The sequence below is a fragment of the Xyrauchen texanus genome, chromosome 15 (genome assembly GCF_025860055.1).
Source record: "Xyrauchen texanus isolate HMW12.3.18 chromosome 15, RBS_HiC_50CHRs, whole genome shotgun sequence".
NCBI lineage: Eukaryota > Metazoa > Chordata > Actinopteri > Cypriniformes > Catostomidae > Xyrauchen > Xyrauchen texanus.
This window is the reverse complement of record NC_068290.1, coordinates 20,540,275-20,563,872: the sequence shown is the minus strand read 5'-3', so window position 1 is coordinate 20,563,872 and position 23,598 is coordinate 20,540,275. Positions and strand designations below refer to the sequence as shown.

At 40.0% G+C, this 23,598-nt stretch overlaps 1 protein-coding gene across 1 annotated transcript in view; it reads left to right on the top strand.

The window, feature by feature from the left end:
• LOC127656080 (polypeptide N-acetylgalactosaminyltransferase 1-like) overlaps positions 1-23,598 on the top strand; it is a 156,108-nt gene that overhangs the window by 119,512 nt on the left and 12,998 nt on the right. Inside the window, exons 6-9 of the mRNA XM_052144246.1 lie at positions 14,782-14,989; positions 17,274-17,444; positions 22,322-22,439; positions 22,606-22,786. Of these exons, the coding sequence (XP_052000206.1) occupies positions 14,782-14,989; positions 17,274-17,444; positions 22,322-22,439; positions 22,606-22,786 (678 nt within the window). The remainder of the gene's footprint in view (positions 1-14,781; positions 14,990-17,273; positions 17,445-22,321; positions 22,440-22,605; positions 22,787-23,598) is intronic.

The following is a 23,598-nucleotide window of genomic DNA, read 5'->3' as shown; positions in this document are numbered from 1 at the left end:
CTTATAGGAGGTGTACTGAATTGGAGGTGTACCTGTGGATATATTTTAAGGCCTACCTTCAAACTCAGTGCCTCTTTGCTTGACATCATGGGAAAATCAAAAGACCTCAGAAAAAAACATTGTGTGGTTCTTCTTGGGAGCAATTTCCAAATGCCTGAAGGTACCACATTCATCTGTACAAGCAATAGTATGCAAGTAGAAACACCATGGGTCCACACAGCCATAATACCGCTCAGGAAGGAGACACATTCTGTCTCCTAGATATGAACGTAGTGTTTGGTGCGAAAAGTGCAAATCAAACCCAAAACAACAGCAAAGGACCTTGTGAAGATGCTGGAGGAAAAACTAATATTTATTTTTTTATTTTATTTGAATGTTCTTAACTCACATTAAAAGAATTTTAAGTGTTGAAGCTTGTCTCGTTTTTTAGCTGAAGCAGCCTTCAGTTTAGCTTTAACTAACTAATCATATTCCTTGTTGTGTCGAGATTTCAGTTGAATAATCACATTAGTTGTGTTCAAAGTTTTAATTGTAGTTCCACCTCGTAAAGCTTACAAATTGCAACTCTGTTGTCATTTTCACCCAATTCAAAGTAATTCCACACAAGAGACATTTTCTTTCACACACTGCACAAATTGTTGGCTAATTGTCTGACACTTTTTTTCCTGCCCCCTTTTGGCAGGAAATTATTGGGTCTGATCATTGTTTTTTTTTTAAATCTACCGATGTCCCATAGTGCACATAATTGCTTTTACCTGCCGATACTGATGTTTGGCTGATATAGGTGCATGTCTATTTAAAATAAAGTCAAATAACAATAAATGGAAAAACTAGTCATTTTAATAATACAAAATAAAATAACAGTGTGCATTGGGTCTGTTAGCCACACAGTTAATAAAATCGTGGTTCCATTTTTTAGCATAGTACCATGGTAATACTATGGTATTCTTAAAAGCATCTTTGAGTTATGTAAATATTATGGTTCATGAATCATTCAGTTTTAATTAAAGTTCCAAGAGATTTCCAGTTTCTGCACTTGTTCCACAGCAAAGGTCAATTTACACAATTTACACCACAACAGTGCATTTAAAAAAAATAGCTTGCTATATTTTAATAATGGTTGACTGTCAAATATATGGAAAGATTTGTTCTTATTATAAACACAACTGACAACTATATAATAACTCTCTACTAGTAATTTTTAAGTGTTGGTTGTCTTTCTATTCCATCCATGACAGAGTTGATGCCATCTCTGAATTAATTTCGCAAAATGTTTGCGTTTCTTTATTATGATAGGCTGTTAACAAGCTATTTAAAGCTACATTTAGAAGAAAAATAAACTGTTAGCAATTAGTCTAAAGGCACTGTGGCAGCATGTTAACTTGTCCTGTCAAAAACCTTTGTTTTCCTGACTCAGCTGAGCCTTCAAGAGTCAGTCAAGCTGTCAAACACATGAAGATTTCACTTTGCTTCATTCTCATTCTCTACAGTGTTTTATGGAAAGATGCCGGTATCCATCCATATTGACACTTGCTGTGTGACTCTGCTACGGTCTGCTGCATCTGCTACTCTCTACCCACATTCATATTGGCTAATAGCCAACTGTATGCAGAGCACAAGAATGCGCATATAAATTAATCGGATTTGGTACTAGAGAAAATAAAATGGGATAAGTATAGCCCTGAAAGCCCAGTGCTATCTAAACCTCTGAACACTTGTGTAGCTCCGTTGATATAGATATATTATATCCGGTTACGCCCACATTAGTTTAGGGGTGATGAACCTTATTAAACAAAAACACAACAAAATAAAGTCTACCTACTCTGACTAAAGCAAAAAGAACAATAAGTGGCAAACACTCCTTACCTGATATTTCTAACACACTACGTGGTGCAAAATGTGCTGGGCTCCTGGCCTATTCCCAATTCAAAAAGGGAAAAGAAAAAAAAATGTCAAGAGACATAGTCCAATAATGGGAGGAAGCAAAGTATGGAGCAGTAAAAAAAAAAAAAACGCATGCATAAACGTCAAGGTTACTATCGTAACCCCGTTCCCTGATGGAGGGAACGAGACGTTGTGTCAGTGAAGTGACACTAGGGGTCTCTCTTGAGAGCCTCAGTTGCCTCTGAGCTTTGAGAAAAGGCCAATGAGAATTGGTGAATAGAATTTGCATGTCCCTTCCCCAGACATACGGGTATAAAAGGAGGGAATCGTGCATCTGGTTAGTCAAGTTTTGGACTGAGGAGCCGAGAATAAGGTACGACCGTTACAGTGGTTGGTGCGGTGTTGTGGCAATAGAGACACAACGTCTCGTTCCCTCCATCAGGGAATGGGGGTTACGACAGTAATCTAGATGTTCACCTTCTGTCACTCATTCGTCGTTGTGTTGGTGAAGTGACACTAGGGGTCCCTGTCCAATATGGCACAACACTGAACCGTGTTACGTGAACTGCTTATGTGGGTGCAAGCAAGCTGTTGTGTGCCAAAGGAGCAGCCCGCGCCAGGCTGCACGTTACCTTCCCCAACGCCCCAAAGAAAAACGTCATACACTTTTTAGGTTCCCGGCATCCCTCTTCTCTTGAGGGGGGGAACAAAGCGACGTGCCAAGAATGGTGGTAGGTCCTACCTGGTGAGGGAGGAGCTCTACAAACACAGCGGCGGGGGGAAGAGGGAGCTGCCCAAGGGAGACGTGTGTCCTCCGACAGGGGGACCGCACCGCAGAAAATACAACACTGGGTAATCATGATGACCGATACCTGTGGAGCACCTATTCCAGTACAGAGTAATTAGTACCCGTAGTGGGTCTGGTCGGGAATTCCTCCGCCAAATTCATGAGCCAGAGGGCTATGGAGGAAAAACATCCAGGGTGCGCAAGCTTTTGTGGGCTCACAGGGGGGTAAAAGCGTACAGTCTTTAAAAAGACGTTCAATGCCAAATGTCATTTTTAGAGAAATTATTGCTCTTTTAGAGGATTTATGCTCTTTCAGAAGTGCTATCGAAGCGCCCAGGGGCGTAGACTGCACGGGTGTGCAGAGAAGAGAAAGCCACTGGTAACGCGCCATAAGGTCCAACAGCAAAAGCTCTGTAGAGGTGAGTGGAACAGTCGTGTGTCCAGCTCACTGGACACACAACCGCTTGGCTCCGAAGAAAAACTCTGATTGGTTGCTGATCAAGAGCCTGCCTGTGATTGGCTGAAGCAGGTACACTCAGTTGTACCAATGGGATAGAGGCACCTGTAGCAGGGAATACCCACCACAAGATATGCCTGGAGGGCTTGACATATCCGTAGTCCGATATTCGTTGATATTATAATTGTAGTGCCGGTTAATTGTAGAACAGAAACAGTGAGAAGCAGCCCTCCATTGGCCTGATATCTCGTGGCCTGGATAAAAACAAATTTGGGTCTGGTCCGTGAGGGTGGGTCGAACTGGTGATTGTGGAGCCGGGTCTGGTGTGGATGTTACTACAGTTTGTACACAGAAGTATTTTGCTAGAATCTGAGTAGCCTACTGTCTTATGTGTACTCACCAGTTTGGCCAAAGTTTAACATTAAAGGGTAACTAAACCCTAAACCAACTTTTTTTAGTTAATGATCTGTAAGAATGGGGCTTTATTAGTACTGGTCATTGATTCAAGTAATTTTTTTGACATTTGTGTATAAAGTGTTTTAATTCTACAATATATGGTGTAAAAACGTCTGAGTGCTGCCCTCTTCAGGTTGAACGGTGTCTACTGCAGTTGAATTTTCCTATTGGCTGTTTGCGGTACTTCGTGACATAACCGGTGACAGCTGACGTAAGCAGGTTCCAGCTCACCACGCCCTTGGTACGAGCTACCACGCCCATGGCAGTATAAAAACCATCTCGTTTCGTCAAAACCACTGTAGCGAGTCAGGAGTTGGAATTGCGAGTATTGAAAACGATCAGGATAGAGTATTTTAGCATCTATTTAGCATAGCATTTATATAGTTATTTAGATTATTTAGTGTAGTCTAGGTAGTTAATTAGCATATTTGTTAGTGTAGTATTGTTAGAAGCATAGTTAGTTAGTAGCATAGTATTGCGTCAGTTAGGGTAGCTTCAAGTTAGCGTAGATTATCTGTATTTAGTACAGTGGTCAGGATGGTAAGTAGGTGTAGTGTTGCTGGTTGCAACAGCACTGCTGGACTGTATAGCTTTCCAGCAGACTTGGAAATTAGGCGCCAGTGGTTGCATGTCCTTGGCCTGGAAGACCGCGAGTTCCCGCCTAGAGCTGTAGGAGTGTGCAAACTGCATTTTACGCGGGATTGCTTCTCCAACGCAATGGAGGTGGAAATGGGCTTCTCCAAACAGCTCGCGCTGAAAAGCGACGCAGTGCCAAACGCTGCTCCTCCTGCATGGACTCCACCACCGCAGCGGCGTCTTGAGGTGAGTGATTATATATATTTGAATCACAATTTATGGTTAGGCTAAAGTTAATCCTCTGGGGTCGACAAACGCGCCGGCGCATTTGCTGGATTTTTTCACATAGCGGCAAAATATGAATATGCCTACAGAGCGCGCGCTATTGACATCAACTCGATAAAACTCATCAGATTCATGTACATGTCGTCTTGCGACCGTGTGAGGAATAATAATAACATAATAGTAATACTCCTGGAGAAAATTACCACTCCAGTCACTCTCCATTTTAGAGTCTGACAGCAGCTGCAATTAATCCGTCACTACGGGTCTCAGGTGCACGCCCCCCCGCTCAGCCCCGCCCTCGTTTCGTTCCCTCTATCCCCGCTGGTGTCTGCCCACTTTTCCAGCATTTTTCAAATATTGCTAGTGGGTGGAGTCAGACTCTGAGCAGGGGTTTAGTTACCCTTTAAAAATAGTCATTGTTACACTAAGAATAATGTGATAGTGATATTTGTGTGTGTGCACCTACATTGTGTAAACCCAATGTCTCCAGAATAGATAACAAATAGATAAATTCAAGTGAAATATGAAATCTCTGGGTTCCCACAAGGAAAATTGTGGGAACCCAGAGATTTCATAAAAACATCCTAAATAATGTCTTTATGAAAATGTAAAAATGCAGAAAGTTTTCTTTGAGGGTTGGGTTTAAAGGTAGGAAATTCCATTTGCTCAATATATAAACAATAGAAGACTATGGAAAGTCCCCACGTGTGTGTGTTTGTTTGTATGGTCAGTGTGTGCATGTGTGTGTTTGTGTGCAACTAGAGTAACTGTACCAATATCAGTATTCAGACTGTGGATGAGAGACTGTAGAGACATTGACGGAGTGTTCATCAAGCAGTGCTTTGAAGTGTCATTCAGGCCAATAACACACACACACACACACACACACACACACACACACACACACACACACACAAACACACACTCCTGTCTAACCAGTGCAATATTCTGACGGATGTAAAAAAAGATACATGGACGTCTTCCATCACACACACACACACACACACACACACACACACACACACACACACACACACACACACACACACACACACACACTAGTTTGTGCAGTAATAGACTGACTCAACAGGTCATGTCCTGCATAAGAATAGCTGGCAGCCCTCCCTCTCTCCTCCCTCATCTGAGCTAATCTGTCGCTCCTGTGGAGAGATAAAGACCCAAATTCTTTCTCTCATCTTACTGCCGCTCAATTTTGTCCTCTAATGATGTCCTCTCTTGCTCTCATCCTCTCTTGTTCACCCACTCTCTCCTCCCCTTCATTTCCACTTAAATGACTAGTGGAACATAGATTTAGGGTTTTCCTTTGATTGTAGTATTCATTTGACTTCATTGCCGTTTTTTTCTTTAATGCAATTTGGAACAATTTTGCTTCCATAATTAAGCAAAATGATAATGCTCACATACAACAGTTCTATAAACAAGAAGTTAATATTGAGTAAGCTACTTTTTGGACATAATGTGGTCAGTTATTTTAAGCCATAAACCAAACCAAACAGCTCAGAGGTGAATCACAACATTACAAACTTTGATTTGATGCAAATATAGTATTTTAAAGTCAGACTGTGTACGTAAAGTTTTTCATTAAGAAATTAAATCCTATGAAGCATTGCAAATGAGAATTTAATTTAAAACTTTTGATTTTAAGGCTGTTGATATTAAGTATAGAAGCAATGTATGTTACTTTTATTGCCAAATATTCAGATATTTACAAATCTATACGTAGTTTGAGAGTGCAGGGAGACCGACTGGATTACTGCAGAGCTCTTTTGGTGCATTTTGTTTCCCATGATTCTCTTACTGGTGAAGCTTTCTTTGCAGACTGTTGTGCTTGATAAAGTAAGATACATTCAATAAGATAGAAAATAGGTATTTTTTATTTTAAGTTGTCTTTATGTGTCCTGGTCATGTTTTGTCTCGTGTGCTGTTGTAGAGACAAGCAGAGGAGATTACTAGACAATGAAGAAAGAAAGTTCAATAGTTTATTTTCCCCTGCTGAATCTGAAACTCAACTTCTGGCTCCTTAATCTTAATCTTTCTGAAGTGTGTGTGTGTGTGTGTGTGTGTGTGTGTGTGTGTGTGTGTGTGTGTGTGTGTGTGTGTGTGTGTGTGTGGAGGGGTGGGGGTCGTGGGTTGTTGGCATGACAAATCCCTTCTGCTTCCACTGCCTTTTTAGTTCAGAGTGGTTTGTTCCCCATATCACCAACTCAAATAAAGCATGAGAATAGATAAACCCTCCGTGAGGATGTATTTTACAGACACGTCCTCTTGTCAAATCTCTTAAAACATTCTGACTGGATCTGTATGTGTGTGGCATGTATATAGATTTTTCTCGGATCTTACTGTTTTAAAAAATGAGACTAAATGTAATATTATGTGATTTTTACTGTGTAAGTGTGAGGGGAAAAAATTTATTTGTGGTGCATATGTAGCCAAAATAATACATATATTGTGTAAATGACAGTTACTTAAATGGATAATTAAAAAAGGAAATTTCTGTCACCCTCATGTAATTCCAAATGCTCATAATTTTTATTTTTCGGTGGAACACAAAATTATTTATTTAGCGTAATGTTCAGTCTGTTCTTTTTTCATACAATGACTAAATGAAATGGATGCTGGCAAGCTCCAAAAAGGACACATAATTCCTGTTCTTGTTCATTGAATGCAAAGAACAGCCTGGACATTATGCCAACCAGGGGCAGATCTAGACATTTTTTTATGGGGTGGCAAGGGGGTGGCATGCAGACTATGAGCAGTGGCAACACCAAAGCAAGTGTCCATGCGTAGTTCTTATGGATTAAAGTACTAAGCTTCATTGCAACAAGTACTAGTTCATTAAATGGAGTACTATCAAATTACAAATGTCCATTAATTCCCGCATTAATAACTGCATTTCCACATGAACCACATAGTAACCATTTTTCTACTGATTTGCCAACATAAAAAACAATATTTTTTGGCATAATATAAAATAAGTAGCAAAATGTATATCTCCAGAGCACCAAGAAATTGTCTATTAAACTCATTACTCATAGACCCTGTGTGGGGCAAAACTCATGAATATTAATTATGCTACGCACAGTAAAAGATTCTTTTAAATTATCTGTTGTGATCAACAGTCATTCTTAACAACCGATTCAAGCACCCAAATATTTAACATTATATGGTTATTTAATTTCTACATCTGCCACTATTAGTCTTGGATTTTGTTAGTCAGTAGATGAATACACACCGTTGAAGTCAGAAGTTCCCCTTCTGTCACTCGCTCAACGTTGTGTCGAATAAAGTGACACCAGGGGTCTTCCTTTGGTGCCTCACTTACCTCTGAACTTGAGAAAAGGCCAATGAGAAATTGGCAGACAGAATTTGCATGTCCGCCCCCGGACATACAGGTATAAAGGGAAGCTGGCGTGTGTCTGTCAGTCCGATATTTTTTTTTTTTTTTTTTTTTCTTTCTTCGGAGCCGAGCGGTTTTGCAGCAGCAAGCTGAGTCTCACTACTGTTCAACTCACATCTGTTGGCAAGAAGCACTGCTGTTGGATCCTGCGGTGCATTTCCAGTGGCGTTCTCTCTCTCTGCACGCTATGCAGTCCACGCACCTGTGTGCTTCGACAGCGCTTCTGTCTAAAAGAATGTTTCCTCCTAAAAGCGTTTTATTTCTCTAAAAGAGTTTATTTTCAGTCACGAAAGAGCAATACACAGCAGGCGTTGAATGTCCTTTTCAGGACGCGTCTTTTTAAAGATGTTTTTCTGCCTCTGTGTAGTTCCTGGATCTGGTCGATTTCTCTCCACTTCTGATTGTCATTCTCGCGGATCACACGCAGGCAGCGTTTTATGAATGGTTCATGTTCTCAGTGCGAGAACATAGCCATGGCAACGTTGCGGTCGCGCCTTTCTTTCCTCACGAGAGAAAGCCACTTCAGCTGCCCCCCGTGCCTCCTTCCTACGGGATTGGGGCCGGCGTGGCTGGCGATGAAGGCGATTTGGGGTGTACAGCGGGCATTCGATCCCCCCCAGCACACTCGTTTGCTTCTGTTCGGTCTCGATGTGAGGGCGGCTTCCACGTCAATATTCTGCCTCGACCCTCCCTATGGTTTGCATTCGACGGCCAGGCGTTTCAGTACAAGGTCCTCCCCTGGTGTCTCTCTTTAATTCGACTAACTGCTCCTCCATGTCAACTTAAAGGTCTTTTCCTGGGAAACTGAAGGGACCTCTGACCCAAGCAAATGAATTGAAATCTTCAATTAAATAATGCTGAATTGTTGTTTCAGTCCTTCAACATGTTGAGCGACTGTGTTAATCAAAAGAGACATTTATCCCTGTCTCTTGCACACAATCAGCGAAATTGGGATACATTTCAACATTTTTATTAATCAGCGGATCATGCCAAAGATCCTATTTGCTAACGAATGCACTGATTTTGTTTGAAATCGATATGTTCAACAAATTCAACCTGTCAAATGTCTATAAGGTATGACAACTGTGCTAACCATTTCCTGACAAAGCAAGGAAAACAAGCATGCATTTAATGTCCGTGCTTTAATGAAATTGGCCATTTGCACTGCCTGCTTTAAAACTGACTAAAGAGACTCAGCCATTAGCTTTGATGCGAGAGATTTGCAATGAATCATACAGTGGGTCCACTTTGCTAAAGAGGCTAAATGCTGGACACGAGTGACAAGACCGCTAACCCTCCCAGTCATTGAATGGGCCCCGTTTGTGCATATCCCAAAACATTTATACCATGACATGCTTGCATCCCGCATATACCCATCCAGAACTTCAAACAATGCCTCGCCAGTGGTGTGAGCTGGAAGAGACCGACAGAAAAGAATGCCATCCTCAATATAAATTTTTTTTTTATGTATCTGACATAGGTAAGCTACTGTGCTATTCCTGCAAAATCAGTTGTCTCATCAAGCTGCAGGGCATAGGCTTTGCATGATGTTAGCTAGCAATTGCTCCTTAACGTCGCTTGCCATGTCAGATATGTGTCGGCTAACGGTGTTGTTAGAAAGGGGGATGTCACCAATCTGTTGTGTGAAATTCTCTCCAAACATGACTTGACAGATATCTTTGGCAGAAGGTAAGATTAGCACCTCGGCAGTTGTGTGAGGTTTTCCTAATTTAGCAACTCATTGCGAGACGTAGTATGACGCTTCTAGACACCTGTTAGACACTGATGTGTGTTTGCTGATGTTGCGTTTCTGCTGTGCAAGGTAAGATAACTTAAGTTTGAAAAATATAAGGTTTTGTCTTTGAGTGTTGGGTGTTTGGTTTCTAAATGTTGCTTCAACTTGCATGGCTTCATGCTATCATTTGTCAGCAAATCTGCACATATGTCACACTGGGGCAGCGGTTCAGCATCTGTCCCAGCCACCGTAAAGCCAAACTGAAGAGAGCTAATGTCATACTTTCGTGTTTTACACTTCTTAGGGGTTGGTGCTGACGACGCTTCGTCGCCACAACTCCTTTTTGCACGTGTGATGAACTTATCCATAAACTTCTCACCAATATGAAATTAATTCGGCTGATGTTCTGAGTCTGACTGAAACGTGTCAGCACGGACAGCTAAATAAAAGGCAGGCTAAGCTCTGCCTCTCCCCTTCAAAAAGAAAATGCAGATGTATTTTTTTTTTTTATTTATGTACATTCTACTTGAAAAGCAATAAGAGTACCCAAATGATGCCCTGTCTCTGTTTTTTTTTTTTCTTGAAAACAATTTGCACCACCTTCAGATCTCTCCAGTCCACTGGTCTAAAGGCTTGACATAATTTTTCCGGAATTTTCCAAGCTGCTTAAAGGCACAGTTAACTTGGTGTATGTACAGTATACTTCTGACCCACTGGAATTGTGATATAGTCAATTAAAAGTGAAACAATCTGTCTGTAAACAATTGTTGGAAAAATCACTCATGTCATGCACAAAGTAGATGTCCTAAACGACTCGCCAAAACTATAGTTTGCTAATATTAAATCTGTGGAGTGGTTAAAAAATGAGTTTTCATGACTTCAAACTAAGTGTATGTAAACGTCTGACTTCAACTGTATATGTTCTTTAGGAATTGTGATTCATATTTCATAAAGGCAATTCTATAGCTATACTGCTATTATTTTGCATGAATGCCTTATTTTTTTTATTAATAACATTTAAAAACAAGACAAAGATTGTTATGTTGTTATGTTGCACTAATAACAGCTTCTTACACTGAATCAAATAACACAATGAAACAGGGACAGGTGTTTTGATCAGACAGGTAACATTAAGAACTAATCAAGGATTTGATGGCACAAACACATATTTCCCATTATGTAACTAAAGAGTTTTTAAAAACCTAGTTAAGGTGAAAAAAGCAGACTGTAATATCAAAAGACACACGCCAGTGATATTAGCTAAAAAGCTACATGGAGCACAAAAGCACTGTAACCAGGACTTTCAACATTAAAATAAGCTTTGTTTATCAATTGGGGCAGTGGTGGCTCAGTGGTTGAGGCTCAGGGTTACTGACCAGAAGGTTGGGGGTTCAAGCCCCAGCACCATCAAGATGCCACTGTTGGGCCCTTGAGCAAGGCACTTAACTCTAGGTTGCTCCAGGGGGATTGTCCCTGTAATAAGTGCACAGTAAGTCACTTTGGATAAAAGCGTCTGCCAAATGCATAAATGTAAATGTTAATGAGAGAAAATTAGACCAACCTTAAATAACAGTGACATTTTTTCTGCTGATCGCATCCACTTGTTTTTAAGTTAGCGGGCATCATGGTGCATGTAACTGCGCATGCTCCTTGGCCTTGTGAATAAGCCACACCCCACATGATGTCAGACTCAAAACTCCGCCCCATGTCAAAAGAGTGCCACATAGTGAAGTGCAAAGATAAATTAAGCGCAATGGGAAAGAAGTACAGCAAACATTAAAAGGAGCATCACAAATAAAAAATACTTTCCTCAAAGTGAAACTCAAAGAAAAAGTAGTTTTGCAAAAGAATTGATGCCAAAAGTCTGTTACAGATTGAAAAAGGATCTTAATTCTTTGGTTTTGTTTACAACATACATTGTTTTTTGCAATACTTTATTTTTTTGCAAATATATAAGGCAGTATATTGTATCCATAGTTTACCTACCATTTTACCTACCTATTTGTCCATGTGGTCATTGTTGTTGAGGAAAAAAGCTCATCAACCCATGAGAGCCCAAACACTGTTCAAGCACTCCAATAGTAGTAGGTAGGCCACTAATTGTGATTGGCCACTGCAGCTGTTGTAAAAAATCATGCTATGAGTCTGTAGTCATTTGTACGGTGAGAGTTTAGGCAGTTTGACATCATCAACATCAACTGTTCGAAATGAATTTGACTGGCTTCCTGTTTCATTTAATTCTTTCATGCTGACCTCGACGTGTCTGAATACACTTTTAGAGCAGTCAATGGCTTTTTAAAAGAGTTTATTGTATCAAAAGAAGAAGCATTGATAACCCAAAACCAAAAAGAAAATGAAATACAAATAGTTTAAAGCTAAAGTGTTTTATTATTGTATCTCTAGTGTCACCAAGTGGAACTGCAAAAATAATGTTTCCAAACAGGTTTCTTGAACACTCCTGCCGTCTGTCATTGGTTAAACAAACAGATAGTCATGCCATTGGTTGAGCCAGTGTTGCTGTTTTGGGCTGAGTGGGATGCTCAAACAAACAGCTATGTTTTGAAAGTGCCATGGTGTTCCAACAAATGGCTTACTTATACAGTGAGGAAAATAAGTATTTGAACACCCTGCTATTTTGCAAGTTCTCCCACTTAGAAATCATGGAGGGTTCTGAAATTGTCATCGTAGGTGCATGTCCACTGTGAGAGACATAATCAAAAAAAAAAAATCCAGAAATCACAATATATGATTTTTTAACTATTTATTTGTATGATACAGCTGCAAATAAGTATTTGAACACCTGTCTATCAGCTAGAATTCTGACCCTCAAAGACCTGTTAGTCTGCCTTTAAAATGTCCACCTCCACTCCATTTATTATCCTAAATTAATGCACCTCTTTGAGGTCGTTAGCTGCATAAAGACACCTGTCCACCCCATACAATCAGTAAGAATCCAACTACTAACATGGCCAAGACCAAAGAGCTGTCCAAAGACACTAGAGACAAAATTGTACACCTCCACAAGGCTGGAAAGGGCTACGGGAAATTGCCAAGCAGCTTGGTGAAAAAAGGTCCACTGTTGGAGCAATCATTAGAATATGGAAGAAGCTAAACATGACTGTCAATCTCCCTTGGACTGGGGCTCCATGCAAGATCTCACCTCGTGGGGTCTCAATGATCCTAAGAAAGGTGAGAAATCAGCCCAGAACTACACGGGAGGAGCTGGTCAATGACCTGAAAAGAGCTGGGACCACCGTTTCCAAGGTTACTGTTGGTAATACACCAAGACGTCATGGTTTGAAATCATGCATGGCACGGAAGGTACCCCTGCTTAAACCAGCACATGTCAAGGCCCGTCTTAAGTTTGCCAATGACCATTTGGATGATCCAGAGGAGTCATGGGAGAAAGTCATGTGGTCAGATGAGACCAAAATAGAACTTTTTGGTCATAATTCCACTAACCGTGTTTGGAGGAAGAAGAATGATGAGTACCATCCCAAGAACACCATCCCTACTGTGAAGCATGGGGGTGGTAGCATCATGCTTTGGGGGTGTTTTTCTGCACATGGGACAGGGCTGACTGCACTGTATTAAGGAGAGGATGACCGGGGCCATGTATTGCGTGATTTTGGGGAACAACCTCCTTCCCTCAGTTAGAGCATTGAAGATGGGTCGAGGCTGGGTCTTCCAACATGACAATGACCCGAAGCACACAGCCAGGATAACCAAGGAGTGGCTCTGTAAGAAGCATATCAAGGTTCTGGCGTGGCCTAGCCAGTCTCCAGACCTAAACCCAATAGAGAATCTTTGGAGTGAGCTCAAACTCCGTGTTTCTCAGCGACAGCCCAGAAACCTGACTGATCTAGAGAAGATCTGTGTGGAGGAGTGGGCCAAAATCCCTCCTGCAGTGTGTGCAAACCTGGTGAAAAACTACAGGAAACGTTTGACCTCTGTAATTGCAAACAAAGGCTACTGTACCAAATATTAACATTGATTTTCTCAGGTGTTCAAATACTTATTTGCAGCTGTATCATACAAATAAATAGTTAAAAAATTATACATTGTGATTTCTGGATTTTTTTTTTAGATTTTGTCTCTCACAGTGGACATGCACCTACGATGACAATTTCAGACCCCTCCATGATTTCTAAGTGGGAGAACTTGCAAAATAGCAGGGTGTTCAAATACTTATTTTCCTCACTGTAGTTGTCTCTGCACATAAGCTGAGATACGAGAGAGTATTTTAACATACAAGATGTCACACTTCAGCTTTAAGATGGCTGCTACAGCTGAGAATGTTGATCCTCTTTTAGAATCAGTTGTAGAGGAGCTGAGAGCTGTTAAAAACAGCGTTGGAGTCATTGGAAACAAACTGAGCCGCCCACAGTAGATGCTGATGGAGAGCAATACTTGATTAATGATTGGGCTAGAATGAAATCATACAGCAAGACAAAGTGAAAGTTTGATATTGCGGAAATGGTTGAAGAAGGTTTATGTGTTAGTAAGCAGTGATTTATCCCCAGTGATTTACAGTACACTTATTACAAGGACAACCTCTGTGGCACAACCAGGGTTTGTGCTTTAAGGACTCAAAGGTGGTTTTCTCTGTAATGTATTTTTAGTTTTTGTTCATATTGAAGTGAACATTTATAATTTCAGTTTTTTGTTTTGTTTGTTTGTTTGTTACTATTTTCTTAGTAATCATTTTAGTTAAAGTGGATGTGTGTAATTTTGTCAGTTTTGAAATACCACTATTTGAACTTAAAATGTATAGATGACCAAGTAAATAATTTGCAGATTGATTTCCCAGAAAAGTGTAAACATTGTGGCATTTTAAACATTGCTCTGTTTGTTTTGGGTATCCTAACCAGTCGGACATTTACATTTTTGGCTCGGCCAATAGCGTAATTAAGCTAAGACTATCTGTTTGGTCAACCAGTGGCAGAACGGGGGAGTATTTGGGAAATGTTGAAAACAGTCCATTTGCAGTTCCATTTGGTGATGCTAGTGTTGCTAAAATGACATACTTCAACTTTAACAAACTTACAACCTTTTGTTCACTTGCCAAAATCTTATACCACAAAGCCAGATCACCCATTGTTATCTGGCTATACTATTGTGTAACGTTTTGTTTATATGGTTCCTATTTAAGTATGTTATGTTTGTTTCCCGTGTGCATGTAGACTTCCTGAAGCGACAATTGGAGCAATACGTGCGGAAATTGGAGGTGCCCGTTAGGGTGGTAAGGATGGAGCAACGGTCAGGTCTCATTCGTGCCCGATTGAAGGGGGCGTCCATCTCCACGGGTCAGGTGATTACCTTCCTGGATGCCCACTGTGAGTGCACCACCGGTTGGCTGGAGCCTCTGCTCTCTCGCATCAAACTTGACAAGTAAGCATTTCAAGTCCCAATATGCAATGCTCTAAGCATTGATGGTTAATATTTACTTTCTTGAAGATTTAGACAATGTAAAGAGGCAAAGCACCTCAGAGAATATATCTCGTAAGACACATGGAGATTAATTCACTATGAATAATATACCTCTGAGTATGTGTATGAGGGTTTGTTTTGGTTTCTACTGATAAAAAACTAACCAGAAGTGATGTTCTCTACTCGTGTATCTCTTCAAACTTATAACCCCAGTGGGTTTAGCCCTAGCCATGAGCAATGCATTTTTTTAGATGACAGTTCAACAAAATGCATCTCGAGGTCCCTGTGTTCTGTTCCATTCTGTAGCTCGCTGGCCAGCTGTTTTTGAACAGTGTGGTGGATATGACATAATCAGCCAAATGAACAATTGCCAATGTGAAAATATGTACATTTTCACATCCCCACTTTATATCTACACAAAAATAAATATTTTGTGGTGAAGTAAATACAGTATAGCAAAAAATATTAAGTACTCTCTATATTAAATAAATTAATGCGTGATCTCAAAATTAATTATTATGTAAATTCAACATTTGTACTCAATTCAAGCATGTAAAAATTAATGCCCTAGCTTATAAGTAAATATTATTTATTATCGTTTGTTATCTTTACAATGCCTCATCATGTATCTGTACTAAAGTACAAAACCTTGTCATATTTATTTGCAAATTTAGTAAAGTTTACTGGTAAATAAAATAAGTAAATTTGACTTCTTCCCAGCATACAACAGGCTTGAATAATTAAGGAGATTGAATAGGTTCACTGTTTGCAAGTTTATTCAAACCATTTTTATTCTTGATTTTGTTGTAACATTTGGTAAATTTTTTTTTTTTGTCATTCATCTGTTTGTTGTTATCGCCATTGTGTTTTGTACACTAAGTGTTAATGTCTGCATGTGCAGCTATGAACCTTTCTTCTATTGCCATGTTGTCTAGTTGACTACATAGCATGCGATAAGTTTATCTGTGAAAGGATTCTGTTTGTCATGTGCTAAATGATTAAACGTGATTATAAGGGAAGTAAAAAATTTTGAATGTTCATATAAAGGGGTATTTCACCCAAAAATGACAGCTCTCTCATAATTTATTGACTCTCATGCCATCCCAGATGATTTTCTTTCTTCTGTAGAACACAAACAAAGATTTTTAGAAGAATATCTCAGCTCTGTAGGTCCATACAATACAAGTGAATGATGATCAGGCCTTTGAAACTCCAAAATGGAGATGGTCAGTATAAACATAATCCATCAAACACCAGTGGTTTAATCAATGTCTTCTGAAGTGATCCAGTTTGGTTTGGGTTAGAACAGACCAAAATATAACTTTTTTTCACTGTACATCTTGACAGCAATCTTCTTGACGATTAAGATTTCAAGCTGGATTACACTTCCTATGTCTAGCGCTCTGTGCATGTGTCAAGCACTAGGAAGTGTAATTAAGCTTGAAATTATAATCATGCCTCACATAAATGTGGTCACAAACACAAAATGTTACACCCAGCGCATGGACACATGCATCTCATTTCATTTCTCCAATTTGTGGTGGAACAAACCAGTCATTTTCACACACACTTTTTGTCCACCCTTTTCTATGTTGCTTTACAGAGAGCAAAGAGATCAATAACTCTTAAAGCTCTGCTTATTCCCAATGCGTAGCTACATTTCTGTAGTTTGGTTTCACCCCAGGCTGCATTTGCCTCTGAATATTTGAACATGTAATCTGTAGAAACGTTTTTATCTGGTTTTTATTCTTTGAATACAAGAGAGTTTCCCTCTTCCTATGAAATATTACACAAATATGCACATAAACATGCCCACATACACATGCTGATGCACTGTGTTGTCTTGCCACAGGCAGCCCTGTTGGGGAATCATTAGTAGACGAAGCTCCCGTCTGCTGAATTTAGGAAAGAAGTGTGTGCCTGCATTTCTTAAGCTGTTTTTGTGTGTGTGTGTGTGTGTGTGTGTGTGTGTGTGTGTGTTAGTCTGTGTGATCTATCATCATTGGCAGTGTTAGCTTCACAGTGGGCTGCTATGTGCTGATTGATTAGAGAGGTTTAGAGAGAGACGTCCCCTCTGATTTGTGTCTGCATCTGTTTGTGAGGTGTGCATCTGTGTGTGGGCCAGCTCTTTTGAAAAATAAAAAAGTATATCCGACAAAACGTATTAAGTCGCTGTGGTGTAGGCCAAGTTTGTCAGGACAGAGATGAATGTACAGCTAACATCATGTGATGTGTGTTCTCACAGGAAAACAGTAGTGTGTCCCATCATTGATGTGATCAGCGATGACACATTCGAATACATGGCAGGGTCCGATATGACATATGGAGGGTTTAACTGGAAGCTGAACTTCCGCTGGTATCCAGTTCCACAGAGAGAGATGGACCGCAGGAAAGGAGACAGAACGCTGCCCGTCAGGTAACACACACATGCACAGTATGTTTACATGCACTTTAAAAGTTTCATTTCAGTCAGAACAAAGAAATAATTTGTCTTTTTTTAAATGTTGGACAAAAGCTGCCTTTTCACTGTCTCCGACATTCACATACAACTGTCGTATTTCACCTGCTAGTGGCAGTCGTGATGAACTGCAAACTTATTGACACCCACACACACACTTTACATGTAATATGTTGTCAGACAAATTAATAGATGTCATGATCCACTTTACATAGGCACAATGCAGTTCAAAGTTTAGCAATACGTGTTTTGAAGAAATAACATCAGACATTCCTCTGATCCTGGCAATGTTCAGAATAGCACAATACCTTACTAATCATATTAATTCTGCAATGTGCAATATGTAGCCTGGGATATGTGCATGACTTAATATATTTGCCAAAAGGTGCAATACACAGCAGAGCATACTGTGTGGAATACTACAGTATATCCACAATAAAATGCATTTGACATTGCATTCCCATTGTGGCAAATGAACCATATGTAATTCCAGCCACAATATTCTCCTTCTTGTTTCATTATTTGAACATACTACTGTTTGAAAGGTTTATTGTTTCATAATGCATTCAGTTTCAGATAGTATGTCTAATCAGTGCATACTGAGCAGGATGCAGTAAAACCTCTTTTGTTCACAGCCCTGATTTGCCATCCTTTTTTAAGGAAAGATTGGGGAGAAGAGGGAGAAATTGGATTGGGAAATATAACAAACCAGATTTGAAGATTTGTGGTACCGGCCACATGAGTGTATCAGAGCATGTTCAGTGCATCCGGAAAGTTTTCACAGCGCTTCGCTTTTTCCACATTTTGTTATGTTACAGCCTTATTCCAAAATTGATTAAATTCATTATTTTCCTCAAAATTCTACAAACAATACCCCATAATGACAACGTGAAAGAAGTCTGTTTGAAATCTTTGCAAATGTATTAAAAATAAAAAACGAAAAAAAATCACATGTACATAAGTAATCAAAGGCTGTGAATTTTGCCTTGACACTCAAAATTGAGCTCAGGTGCATCCTGTTTCCATTGATAATCCTTGAGATGTTTCTACAACTTGATTGGAGTCCACCTGTGGTAAATTCAGTTGATTGGACATGATTTGGAAAGGCACACACTATATAAGTCTATAGGTCTATATAAGGTCCCACAGTTAACAGTGCATGTCAGAGCACAAACCAAGCCATGAAGTCCAAGGAATTGTCTGTAGACCTCCGAGACAGGATTGTATCGAGGCACAGATTTGGGGAAGGGTACAGAATCATTTCTGCCGCATTGAATGTCCCAATGAGCACAGTGGCCTCCATCATCCGTAAATGAAACAAGTTTGGAATCACCAGGACTCTTCATAGAGCTGGCTGTCCGGCCAAACTGAGCGATCGGGGGAAAAGGGCCTTAATCAGGGAGGTGACCAAGAACCCGATGGTCATTCTGACAGAGCTCCAGCGTTTCTCTGTGGAGAGAGGAGAAACTTCCAGAAGAACAACCATCTCTGCAGCACTCCACCAATCAGACCTGTGTGGTAGAGTGGCCAGACAGAAGCCACTCCTCAGTAAAAGGCACATGACAGCCCGCCTGGATTTTGCCAAAAGGCACCTGAAGGACTCTCAGACCATGAGAAACAAAATTCTCTGGTCTGATGAAACAAAGATTGAACTCTTTGGCCTGAATGGCAAGCGTCATGTCTGGAGGAAACCAGGCACTGCTCATCACCTACAGTGAAGCATGGTGGTGGCAGCATCATGCTGTGGGGATGTTTTTCAGTGGCATGAACTGGGAGACTAGTCAGGATCGAGGGGAAAGATTAATGCAGCAATGTATAGCGACATCCTTGATGAAAACCTGCTCCAGAGCGCTCTGGACCTCAGACTGGGGTGATGGTTCATCTTCCAACAGGACAACGGCCCTAAGCACACAGCCAAGATAACAAAGGAGTTGCTACGTGAATGTCCTTGAGTGGCCCAGCCGGAGCCCAGACTTGAACCCGATTGAACATCTCTGGAGAGATCTGAAAATGGCTGTGCACCGACGCTTCCATCCAACCTGATGGAGATTGAGAGGTGTTGCAAAGAAAAATGGGAGAAACTGCCCAAAAATAGGTGTGCCAAGCTTGTAGCATCATACACCGAAAGACTTGAGGCTGTAATTGGTGCCAAAGGTGCTTCAACAAAGTATTGAGCAAAGGCTGTGAATACTTATGTACTTGTGATTGTTTTTTTTTTTTTTTTCTTCGCGTTTTTTATTTGTAATACATTTGCAAAGATTTCAAACAAACTTCTTTTGCACTGTCATTATGAGGTATTGTTTGTAGAATTTTGAGGAAAATAATGAATTTAATCCATTATGGAATAAGGCTGTACTATAACAAAATGTGGAAAAAGTGAAGCGCTGTGAATACTTTCCGGATGCACTGTATGCTAACCACTAGGCGGCAACTCTGACTAGTAGAGGCCTTTTAAATGTAATTGCAACCTTTATATTTGTTTTCAAAAAGGTAATGTATATGCACCTAAAGCTACTACATCTGAAATTTTTTTTGAAGGTTATTCACCCCAGCCCTGTAGCTAAACACTATGCAGTTAACACAAGGCGCTTTAATCTACACAAGCACTTTGCTGAGGGTAGAGAATGTTTTACCCCCGCATCACATTACTTCAATCTTCTCCATGGGAACAGAGCAGCTCATAGCCTTTCACTGCTGGGCTTGTTCTGAGATCCTCTGTTGTTCAGAGCTGCACAAGTTGTTTTTATGATGACGTTCTTCTGACGCAGCTCAGCTCGCTGTATTTTCTCGGTTTTTTTCTCATGAGCCTCCTCTCATTTACTCCTACTTTGTTTACTTCAGAGCATGTTTCTTTTAGCAGCAAAACAGCATGAAAACAACTTGAGAGCATGACATAAACAGGTTTGTACTGGAGGAAAACATGGGTGTGAATGAGCTGGTTGCAGGGAAAAAAAACAGAAAGAAAACAGAAAAGAATACAGAGTACCTGTTGAGGCAAATGGACGAAAAGAGTGAACAATATTTAAAGAGGGAGAGAAATATGTTTTTACTGAAATGGGAGCACAGTTGTGGCCAAACATATTGGCACCATTAGGTAAATATGTGCAAAAAGGCTGTGAAAAAAATAAATCTGCATTGTTTATCCTTTTGATCTTTAATTTAAAAAAATAAAATCTAATCTTTAATTGAAGTAAAACAATAGAAACAAACACAATTATTAAATCAATATTTTTCTCCAAAACGCATTGGCCATAATTATTGGCACCGTTTTATTCAATACTTTTGCAGCCTACATTTGCCAAGATAACAGCTCTGAGTCTTCTACTATAATGCCTAATGAGGTTGGAGAACACCTGGCAAGTGATCTGAGACATTCCTCCATACAGAATCTCTACAGATCCTTCAAATTCAGAGGTCCATGTTGGTGGACTCTCCTCTTCAGTTTACCGCACAGGTGTTCTATGGAGTTCAGGTTAGGGGACTGGGATGACCATGGCAGAACCTTGATTTTGTGGTCAGTGAACCATTTTTGTGTTGATTTTGATGTTTGTTTTGGATCAGTGTCCTGCTGGAAGATCCAAACAGGGCCCATTGTAAGCTTTCTGGCAGAGGCAGCCAGGTTTTGATTTTTTATCTGTTGGAATATGACAGAGTCCATGATGCCATGTATCCGAACAAGATGTCCAGGACCTCTGGCAGAAAAACAGCCCCACAATATTAAAGATCCAGCACCACATTTAACTGTGGCATTATGACTTCATCTCTGTGTGCTGCCAAAAAGCTATTTTTTTGTTTCATCTGACCATAAAACCCGGTCCCATTTGAAGTTCCATTAGTGTATGGCAAATTGAAGACACCTGAGTTTGTTGTTGGATGAGAGCAGAGGCTTTTTTTCTTGAAACCCTCCCAAACAACCGGTGGTGATGTAGGTGATGATATAAAAAAAAATAAAAACAGACTTTCTGACTCCCAAGACCCAACTAATTTCTTCAATTCTCCAGCTGTGATCCTCGTATATTCTTTGGCCACTTGAACCATCCTCCTCACTGTGCGTGGAGACAATATAGACACATGTCCTCTTCCAGGCTGATTCTTAAGATCTCCAGTTGATTGGAACTTATTAATTATTGCGCTGATGGTGGAAATGGGCATTTTCAATGCTTTGGCTATTTTCTTATAGCCACTTCCCATTTTGTGAAGCTCAACAACATTTTGGCGCACATCAGAACTATATTCTTTGGTCTAACCCACTGTGATTGATGATTAAGGAATTTGGCCTGTGTGTGTATATATATATATATATATATATATATATATATATATATATATATATATATATAAACCACTGTGAAAAGGAAGTCATGGCTGAAAATGTTAATGTTGTTAGTCACCCAGATGAACTAAAACGTGTAAAATATGAATGTGAATATACTTCAGATATATTTTATTACATGTATTGAATTTCTAGGGGTGCCAATAATTGTGGCCAATGTGTTTTGGAGAAAAATTTTATATTTAACATATAACATATTTACCCTGTTTCAATGTTTTACTTCAATAAAAGGTTAGATTTTTGTAATTTTTTCAATGAAAGGTCAAAAGGATAAACAATGCAGATCTTTTCCAAAGCATTCTTTGCTCATAGTTACCATAGGTGCCAATATTTTTGCCAACAACTGTATGTAGTTTCCACCGAAGATCACATTTCCCTGAGTGACATAAAGAGATGTGTTTGTTCCTGACTGAGAGAACTGCTTTTATAAGATATGTTCGTACACCTGCAGGGCCCATTTTTTTGTGTCAGTTTCTCAAGTCTTTTAATTTTCTCTCTACAGGACCCCCACAATGGCAGGTGGACTGTTTTCCATAGACAGAGATTACTTTCAAGAGATTGGCACATATGATGCAGGCATGGACATTTGGGGAGGAGAAAACTTGGAGATCTCCTTCAGGGTCAGTCTCACCACTAGAGTATATAATTTACCCACTGCTCCTACCCACATTTCCTGCTGTCTTGAATAGAACAATTTGCATAGATAATAGGCAGTCCAGCTTCTTTGAAATTACCAACAGATATTTATTCTTGCTCTGAGAACTAATGCATGTTTGTGCGTGTCAGATCTGGCAGTGTGGGGGAACGCTCGAGATCGTCACATGTTCTCACGTCGGTCATGTGTTCCGTAAGGCGACTCCCTATACGTTCCCTGGTGGAACTGGGCAGATCATCAACAAGAACAACAGACGTCTGGCAGAGGTCTGGATGGATGAGTTCAAGAACTTCTTCTACATCATCTCACCTGGTTAGTAAGAAGCATTCACATGCAACACATTTGCACAAGGAACACTCAAAATAAATGCACAAAAGACAACTAAGGCCAGAAACATACTCAGATGCGACATAAATTCTTGGCAAATGCATTTGAAGCTTCAGTTGTTCACATGCATTGTTGCATTACTGTGTTGCTAACACACCTAATACTCAAGTGGGTGCTAGAGTTAGTTATAAATGTCTGTGCCATTCAATTGTTTTTATGGTAAAATACTTTCTACTATCCCTGCTTATGGGATATGCAGAGTCTATCTGTTTTCTGACCAGTTATGCTAGTGGTGTTTTATGATGCTAATGGGGGAGAATAGGCTTGTTTGCCTAGATTATCTTCAAACTCTTGTGCCATTCAATTCAACGTTAAATCCATAACGTTACGTTATGGATTGTGTTCTGACTCATTTCGCATTGACGATTTAATTTGTGCATTTGTAACTAAAAGCATTTGCATTTGTGCACTTGTTTAGAGTATGCTTCTGGCCTAACACATAGCTCAAGAATAGAGAAGGACATCTTTCCTTATCTCCTCTCTCTGTCACTCCCTCTCTTTGTCCCTTTGCCTTTCTCTCTTTGCCTTTTTCGGTGACTCTGTCTCTATATCTGTGTCTGTCTTTTTAATGTGGTGTGTGTGTATTGTCAGTGCTCTTGGGCAGTAGAGCCATATTGACTCAGAAGGAGTTGTTGGATTATAGATATTAATGTCACTGTCAGTAGTGCCCAATGCAGCTCAGAGCTGTTGGTGTGATTGTGTGTGTATTGTGTAGAGGAGGGTGGTATGACCAAAAT